The sequence below is a fragment of the Elephantulus edwardii genome, unplaced genomic scaffold (assembly GCF_000299155.1).
Source record: "Elephantulus edwardii isolate Elephantulus edwardi_28Jun2011 unplaced genomic scaffold, EleEdw1.0 scaffold00082, whole genome shotgun sequence".
In the NCBI taxonomy this organism is placed as follows: domain Eukaryota; kingdom Metazoa; phylum Chordata; class Mammalia; order Macroscelidea; family Macroscelididae; genus Elephantulus; species Elephantulus edwardii.
The window spans coordinates 7,861,893-7,871,295 of NW_006399832.1; the positions used below are offsets into that span (position 1 = coordinate 7,861,893).

The following is a 9,403-nucleotide window of genomic DNA, read 5'->3' on the forward strand; positions in this document are numbered from 1 at the left end:
AAAAAAAAAAAAAAAAAAGTTTTGCAAATATTTTATCCAGAAATATGAATTTTTTTATACAGAGTCCATCATATTGCTGCAGAGGCAAGTGCTTCCTAAATTGTTGTTTAAAAAGCATATGTAATCATAAGCTCTTTTCATAAAAAAATACTTGTTTATATTATGTTTATTTGCTTATCTTTTCATAGGTGCTGTTCTGTATACACTGATAATTACTTGTTCCATGATTTCTTTTGAACATGGATTTCTGGCAAGTTCCTGACGCAACCATTTTTAAATTATCGTTAGCAAAATGTTACTAACATGTGGTATTAATGATGCTGTTCAATATTTTCCACATTCTGTTGGATCTTCTTTCTTTGAAATGGGCACAAATATGAATCTCCTCCATTTGATTGGTCAGGAAGTCATCCTTCCAAATTTGTTGTTATAGATCAATGAGTACTTTGAGCATTTCATCTGTTAGAACATTTCTGATAGTATCCTGTCATTTCCTAGAATCTTGTTTTTCACCAATGCCTTGAGTGAGACTTCCTTGGAGTTCTTTCTGTAGCACCATTATTTCTTGGTAATATGCTACCTCCTGAAAAGTTGGAGTAGCAACTGATTGTTTTCTGTACCTTGATTCTGGGTGTTCCTTTCACCTGCTTTTGGTGGTTTCTAAATCTCAATATGAGAGACATTGAAAAAATCTCAAAGAAAAAAAGCTCTTTTTCTGCTGGCTAGTTTTAAAGAACCATTTTTTAAGTCATATATGGCATATATTATTAGGTATACAGTTATGCAGTAGGGAAAATTATATAGGCATAAGCATCATCTATGATATGTAAACATAAATACGCTGAGTACAGGTGACCTTAGAAATGAGGTGATTGGCAGGTACATGCTGCCCACTTTGGTTGGTTATTTTGTAGTTTGCTTTTCTAAAAATAGCACATGTCAGATTCAGAGAGCACGTGAGGCTCACAACTCTGGCTTAAGGACAGCAAACAGAATATTTCCTCTCTGTAGACTCCCAAGTGGGTCAATAATTGCCTAGTTTTCCATTTCAGCACTTGGACTTTAGATGTTCTTTACGGATTGTATCATAGTACGTTCATTCCACGTTTTCATATCAGGAACTTTGACTGGAACTGGGTCATTCTAAGTCAAGACTTCGTTCTACAAATCTAGAAAGGATCTACACTAGAATAAAGCTCAAAAGATCTGATTTCTCACTGAAAATAATAATTAAAATATCTCACATTTTCGTTTTATAGGCTAAGCTTCCAAACTATGGCATAGTACAAAAACACATCCTCAAGAACTGCTGCTTTTGAATACTATATTCTCGTTTCTTCTCCACGTTTATAATTTAGATTCTGTTTTCATGCTATTATGACAACATACATCTTGATCACATGGCACCTTGAAAAAGACTCCAATTTTTATGTCTCTTATTACAACCAATGTTAAGACTGGAATGTAGTTTTCTTAAAACCTGCTATCATAACAGTACGGAATGAGGGTTGCAGCGTGGAGTATACTTGGGGTAGGGGTGGGGATGTGCGGGGTGGGGAGGGGATTGTGTACAAATGGAGGAGTTTGCCTTTTGCTTTTCAAGGAGAGGTGCGAACTGGGGGTGGATGGGTGGGGAGAAAAGTGCAACAATGAATGAATGGAATTCCAAAATCTCTGTAGATGTTCATTGAAATTAATAATAATGATAATAATAAACAAACCACAAACCTTTGCATCCATAATGGAGACGCTCCTGCTGTCTCCCTCTATAACATATTGTCTAGTTCTAAACAAATTCCATCTGATCTTAGGGGCAGCAAGGAGACAGACCGCACTCGGGGGCATTTTTCATCTAGGTTTGGTGATTGCATTCTGAGTGGTGTTCCCTCTAACTGCAGGCTGTTTCTTCCACCTTTCACAGCCAAGTATTTTCACGTGTAGTGTAGTTTTTAACTCTTGTCTCCAATTTCTTCTGTGAAAAATAGACCTCTCAATAACAAGAAACTTCTTGCATTCTTATCACTGTACTAAAGGATCTATTAGCTTTAATCCTATCCCAAAATTATTAAATCAAAGCCATCATTCCCATTTTACAGCTTTTCATTTAAATTTTAATTAAAGATGTAATTAATTCAAACATTTAAAAATTCATTAAAAATTCACTAATATTTTTGAAAATTACATTAACATATAAATGTGTTTTTAAAATGCTTGGTGTTAAGAGTGTATAATTTGACAATGTGAGAGTAACATTGAGGTCATAAAAGAGTATGGCCCTTCCAATTTCTCTAACTAGTATAGGGTCATCAGAATGTTCCCTTTTCTCTACTCAATTTATCATTCATACTAATGGAACTTTACCTTTTCCAGAATCACTAATAATCTCCTATATGTTGTTGTTGTCGATTGCTGTCGAGTTGAGTATTACTCATAGTGACCCTATGAGCAAAAAACCCTGAACTCTGTTCTATAACCATCATCAATTCTCTATGTTCCTAACAGTTTCCAGAGGCTGTGGTTTCAGAAGTGGATGGCACTCCTGCTTCTAAACCTGAATCAATCTGGGAGCTGCACCAAACACTGTCGATGATGGGTGACCATTATAGCATTTGACATACCTGTGGTATCACAGCAACCCCAGATTACTTCAGGACAGCAGATAGACCACTGCTATATCATTTAGAAGAATGTTAATTCTTTAAATACAAGGTCTTGGTTAACTGTAAACCAAGACACTTCCAGCCCCAGCTCATTGTTAGCTAAATCCAGCATATCCTATCGGCTGGCACCCATTGTGGATGAAGAAAGAAACAAACAAAAAAACCCAGCAACCAAACTCCATACCTGACCCTCATCAAGAAAAGAGAAACCATCTTCCAGAATCCAACAAGATGTGTTCTGTCATAGATAAGGTCATAATGAATAGAAGTCGAAAGCACCTAGTAACAACAACAACAACCCCATGTACTTCCAACTCTTTGCATCCCTCCTCTCTCTCCACTGTCATTGTCCAGTTCATACACTCCTCAGCACGTGGTCTCCCTCCTTCTGGTCCTTCTCCTAGACCATCTACTCTTCCCAGAGAAATGATGCTAAGTAAAAACTTTATCACAACCTACTCTGCTCAAAACCCTGCACAGCTCCCACTCAGGACAAAAGGAAGATCAAGCTTCTTAGCACGCCCTTAAGGTGTCCTCCATTGTCCTGTAGTTTTCATTTCTTGCCTCCTTCCATCAGGAGCTTCCTTTTTAGCAACACTTTTGTTGTGGTTCCCCAGACACAGTAGGCTGTTTTATTCCATTGTCTCTTTACCCATATTATTATTGCTTGTTGCAGTCTTCCAAACTTTCTTCTCATAACCTCCTCCTCTAGAATGTTCTTCCTGAACTTCTGTAAAGGCTTTTCTTCTCCCTGTCCCCATTGAACTTGGGGTCCATCTCGTTCGCTGTCTACTCTCCATTCTGATTTTAAACTATCCATCAATATTGGGTCCCAGATTGTACAAACAGTAATACACTCAGCTGCTAACTTTACACCTGGAAGTTTGAGTTTACGCAGAGTCACCCAGAGGTTCCTTGGACAAAAGGCCCATTGAACTGCTTTCGAAAAATCAGTCACTAAAAAATCTTTGAGGCACACTTCTATTGTCATGTACATGGGGTCGCCGTGAGCTGGCATTAGCTTGATGGAAATTGGTTTTATCTGTTAAGGTTTCTGACTCTGGCACTGAGCTACAGCTTACTCAACAGTGAAGACTCCACATTTTTCATATTTACACTTTTCATGGTAAGCGTAACTAAAGGCACATAGCACATATATATGTACTCCACTTCTCATTTCTCTCTTTTCACAAACTTATTTACTGGGTTAACTGAAATAGTGAAGGTTGTAGTCCTCCCTTTATCTTCTGCTAAGAGGAAAGCAGTTCATTCATCAACTGATTTTAAATTAGCTCATTCACAATCACAATTGCATTTCATCTAGCAAGCAGTGGACCAATGTGACCAGTACCCTATTTGGGATGAAACCACAATATGGCAGTAGCTTGTTCAGAGTGTGGAGACTCATCCTGAAGCATATGACTTGAGAGATTGTTGTACTGGCGAAGACAAAAACTTTATAAGGTTCTCTGGGTGAATATGCAGGAATTTAGAACAAAACTGCTTCTGACATTATTGTTCACAATACTATTTTTTTTTCCACTCTCAGCCCATTTTTACTTTTTCCTTACAAATTGAGGTACTGTAGTTTCAAGGAGAGCAGGCTTTTAAAAAAAGGCAGTTGTACGTTGTCTGCATTACAGTTGTTCTCATGGTTATCCTCTCTTCCCTTGGAGATATTCCAATTGAAAGATCTCATAAGGTATATTCTCATTGGCCTGTCTGTCCTTTTTTTCTAACCACCTGGATTGGTAGGAAAGCTGTGGGCCTGCATTATAATAATTAAGTGAAAATAAGTGTGCTTTACAAGAGAGGCTTTTGCTTTTTGGTAATGTAATTAAAGCTCTTATAACTAAGTTTACTGACCGTCATCCAACTTGCTACTTTCCTTCATTAAGTTGTTAAAGGTCTTCTCATGCTGCAGTCGCACCTTTCTTCTCTCAAGAGCTAGATTATGTTCCACATGATCTTGTTCTGTCAAAAGTGGTACTGGTTTCAACCGAACCTAGAGAAATAACAATATTTTTATTTTTTTGTTAAATTATAAGATGGCAACATGCAGTTTGCAAAAATAAAATTAAATATGCCACATTTTGCCCCAACTCAAACTAAGCAGAGTAGTGATGAGTGTTTACACACAAATGTTATTTTGGCTACAATTTTGTCTTAACATATTTTTCAGCAAAATAAATCAAAATTACTTTTAATTAGCTAAATTACTACGGTACTATGCCATTTCTTCATCCAATAAGGTATGTGGTTTAAAAACTTTTCCAACTACGGATGGTTTCTGAATTTTAAAATTTCTGATTGAATCCCAGCATAAAGAATTCTTTATAAGAGAGAGTGAAATAAGAAGCTGGTGAAGTCTCAAAAAGAAATATTTCTACCTTTTTGCATAATTAAGATATCAAAAGGATACCTTAATCAAGACGATGACGTCTAGAGAAAGTGATCATGGACCAATTGATTCTCAACTAAGAAATTTCATCACATGGTGAAAATGTTACTTAAGACAATGGAAAGGGAACAAAAAAGGGAAAGCTCATCGGAATAAAGCTTTAACTGACTTCCACCACACTGGAAATACCGTACACCAGAACCAAAAGCCCATGTTCTTCTCTAATTGCTCTGTCTGCCAGATCTGAATTACCTTGAAGTCAGGCATGGGAATCTGTATATTGATTTCCGGGACACTTAATGCATACTACACACCCAGGCTAAGGATGAAAGAAGGCAGGGATTGGCAACATGCTGTTTAATGTTCACAGTTCTGCTGGATATAGCACGCACTGCTGTTTTCAGGTATCATGGAGTCGGTTTCAATTCCGCAATCCTCTGTACAACAAACCAAACATTGGCCAGCCCTGCCTCACACTCCCGACCACTGCTGTGGTCCCAAGTCACCACCACAGTGTCAGTCCATCTTATTGAAGATCTCCTTCCACTTCTCTGATTCTCTGCTTCTTCTTCAGCAATGGTTCTCTCTTCAGGATGCATCCAAAGTAAGAGAGAGGAAGGCTCACCATCCTTGTTTCTAAATCTCACTAACCTGACCTCGAAACTGTTTAGAAATATACAAACTTATGATTTGCATAGATTTACTGTTTATATGGCTTCGTTTGGATTTATGGTCAGTGGTATACAAGAGACAAAATGGTAAATTTGTGCCAAACTACCTCCCCTGTATTGTTGTTCATAATCTACAAAGTGTATTTTATGTAACTGAAATGTTCCTGAGAGTCTTGAACTACTCTCACATTTATCTGTACTTTTTTCTACTGTGGTTTTACTAAACGCTTTATGAGTATACCCAGTGGAGTCTTGTGATTTTTTTTCCCAATTATCTTACCCTGCTCAATTGTCAAACTAAGTGGACTAAATCACTGCCCGTTTTATCCTGAATAAATTAATCATGGCCAGAAATCTGGGTAGTCCTCTAGGCTCGAGTCAAATCACTAATTTTCCATGGTTCTTTCCATGATGAGCTACTGAATAAAATTGATACCAAGTGGAAAATAAGCTCGTCTGGGGAAACTCCTTGACAATTAAGATTATCTGGAGCATCTAATTATGTTGTTGTTGTTGTGTGCCACTGAGTCACCTGCAACTCATTAGCAATTATATGTGCAATAGCTCAGAAGCCCCTGTCCTGAGCCAGTCTCACTGACTTTAATACACCTACCCACACTGCTCTAGTTTCTGTATCAATCTATCTTACGCAGGGTCTTCCTTTCCTGCGCTATCCTTCCAACTTTCCAAGCATGATGTCCTTCTCCAAGGATTGATACTTCCTGGCAACATGCCCAAAGTATGTGAGACAGAGCTTCAAATTCTTAGCCTCCAAGGAGAATCTGGTTTCATCCTCTCTGTGACAGACCTATTTGTTTTATTGGAGGTCCATGGTATGTTCAAGACTTTTTTCCAACACCACAACTCAAAGGCATCAATTCTTCTTCTATCACCCTTAGTCATTATCCAGCTCTCTGAAGCATAGCAAATAATGGCAAAAATCATGGACTTGATTAGGAGCACTTTAGTCTCTAGACTGACACCATTGCTTCCCAGTACTCTGGAAAGATCCATGACAGCAGATCTACCTAATGCAATATGCCTCTTGATTTCCTGACTGCTGTGGTGCCAAAGGTGTTGCTTGAGGAGCTGAGCAAGCTGTAACTCTTAACTACCTCAATCTCTTCTCCATCCATCATGGTGCTGCTAATTGGCCCAGTGGTGAGAATCTTTGTCTTCTTGATGTTGAGCTTCAATCCATATTGATGACTGCAGCAAACACGTCAGGTCCTCCTTAGTTTCAACAAGCAAGGTTGTGTCATCTGTATAACATAAGTTGTTGATAAATCTTCCTCAAATCCTGACGCCTATTCCTCCTCATAAAGCCCAGTCTCCTGAATGATCTGGTCTGCATATAGATTGAAAAAGGTATGGAGACAGGACACATTCCTGATTCACTCTCTTCTTTATTTTAAACCATGAAGTGTTTCCTTGCAATGTTCTGAGGACTGCTTCCTGGTCCAAGAATAGGTTTTGCATAAGAACAATCAAGTGTTCTGGGATTCCCATTCTCCTCAAGATGAATCACAGTTTGTTGTGATCTACAAAGTCAAATGCCTTTGCATAGTCAATGAAACACATATCCCTCTGGTACACTTTGTTTTCTGCCAAGATCCATCTGACATTGGCAATGATGTTTCTAGTGCCACAACCTCTTTGAAATCTATTTTGTATTTCAGGTAGTTTTCTGTCAGTGTACTGTTCCAGTCGTTTCTGCATAATCTTCAGTAGGATTTTGCTTGCTTGTGATATAAATGACATTGTATGATCATTTCCACACTCTGTCAGGTCACCTTTTTTGGAATGGGAATAAATATGTATCTCTTCCAGCAACCAATCATAGGGTAAGGTAATTGACTTTTGAAAAATCATTCTTCAGGTTTAGTAGATGTCAGGCTGAAATGTGACTATGGTATTTTTATGCCACCAGTCCCCAAAGTCATAGTGGTCTAAGATTGGTGGAGGGACATGAGCTCTCTCCTTGCTTCTTCACATGAAGAAATGGGACAGTGAGTTGAAATTGCATTTTGTCACTCTCAGCTACTTTTCTCTGACATGGAAACTAGGCACCAAGTCTAACGACTAGTAAAGAAGTACATGGCATCAGGATTAGAAGAAGAACCATCAACAACATATATTGTGCAGATGACACAACTGCATTTGCTAAAAATTAAGAAATCTTGTAACACTTACTGAGGAAGGTCAAAGATTACAACCTTCAGTATGAATTACACTTAACAGCAAGAAATCTAAATTCCTTACAATTGGACCAGTAGGCAATATCATGATAGATGGGGGAAAGAATGACATTATCAATGGTTTAATTTTATTTGTATGTTCATTCAACACCCAAGGAAGCAACAATCAAGAAATCAAGACATGCTGCATTGGAAAAATATGCTTTTTAAGGACCTCTTTAGAGTATCAAAACACAGGGATGTCACTTTAAAGACTAAAGTGTACATGAACAATGAACATGGTGTGCTCATTTACATGTATATATGTGCAAGTTGGACAATGGAAAGACAAATGAAGAAGAATTGCCTTTTAATTGTGATGTTGGCAAAAAATCTTGAATATACTATGGATTGCCAAAAGGCCAAACATTAATTATGGTGAAATTTTGTCTCATAAACTTTGGACATGTTATGAGGAGAGGCTAGTCCCTGAAGAAGGTTATCAAGGTGGGAAAGGTGGGAAAGATCATACAGGATATGGATTGGCATGACAACTACAACCATGGGCTGGAGCACAATGGAGACTGTGAAGAAAGTATGACATTGGGCAGAGTTTCAATCTGTTGTCACCATGACTTGGAATCAACTCAATGGCTTCTAATAACAAAGGCAGCAGATATTGAGGATATTCTGTTTGAACTGGCTTTGGAGCTTATTTAATGTTGGACAGAGTGGCAATATTGTTTCAGTGCATAAAGCTCTACAAGGGCACCTGCCACAACGGCTCCAGGTGCATGACCTCAGGCCCAGCTCATCTCTTTGTCTCTTCACTCAGGGAAGGAAGAGCAGTGTGTGTGCTGTTCTGGTATCACTTCTGTTGGACACAGTGGAAACATTGCTTTGTCCCAGCTCTGCTATTGGAGGTGTCCAGGAAATTACATTTTCCCTTCAAAGTAAAGCTAAAAGAAGCCATTGTACTTACTTTAAGAGGGAGTCTTTGGGTAAAAGATTTCAATTCTAAATAAATAATTACATTAAAATATGTTTAACACAATGGAACCCTTCCCAGCCTCAGGGACTCTGCCCTTAACAAGGAAAGGCCAGTCATTCTAGTGAGTAAATCTACAGCTTTGGAGGAAGAGCTATGGCCAATGACCAGGAAAGCCGTTGAGCTACACACAGTAGCCCATGTAGTTCTTTTAAGAATTTTTCATTGATTATACAAAGGCATTTGACTGTGTGGATCATAACTAACTGTGGCTGACTCTGGGAAGAATGGGAATCCCAGAACACTTGATCGTGCTAATGCGAAACCTATACTTGGACCAGGAGGCAGTCGCCAGAACAGAGAGCAAGGGAACACTGCATGGTTCAAAATTGGGAAGGGCGTACGCTAGGGATGCATCCTATCTCCATACCTTTTCAACCTATATGCAGAACAGATTATCCGGGAGGCTGGGCTCTATGAGGAGAAATGTGGGGTCAAGATTGGTG

General features: G+C 38.5%; 1 protein-coding gene across 1 annotated transcript in view; it reads right to left on the reverse strand.

The window, feature by feature from the left end:
• The window catches only part of ACOT12 (acyl-CoA thioesterase 12), a 116,207-nt gene that overhangs the window by 67,332 nt on the left and 39,472 nt on the right, over nucleotides 1-9,403 (reverse strand). Inside the window, exon 5 of the mRNA XM_006889889.1 lies at nucleotides 4,523-4,665. Coding sequence (XP_006889951.1) covers nucleotides 4,523-4,665 — 143 coding nt within the window. The remainder of the gene's footprint in view (nucleotides 1-4,522; nucleotides 4,666-9,403) is intronic.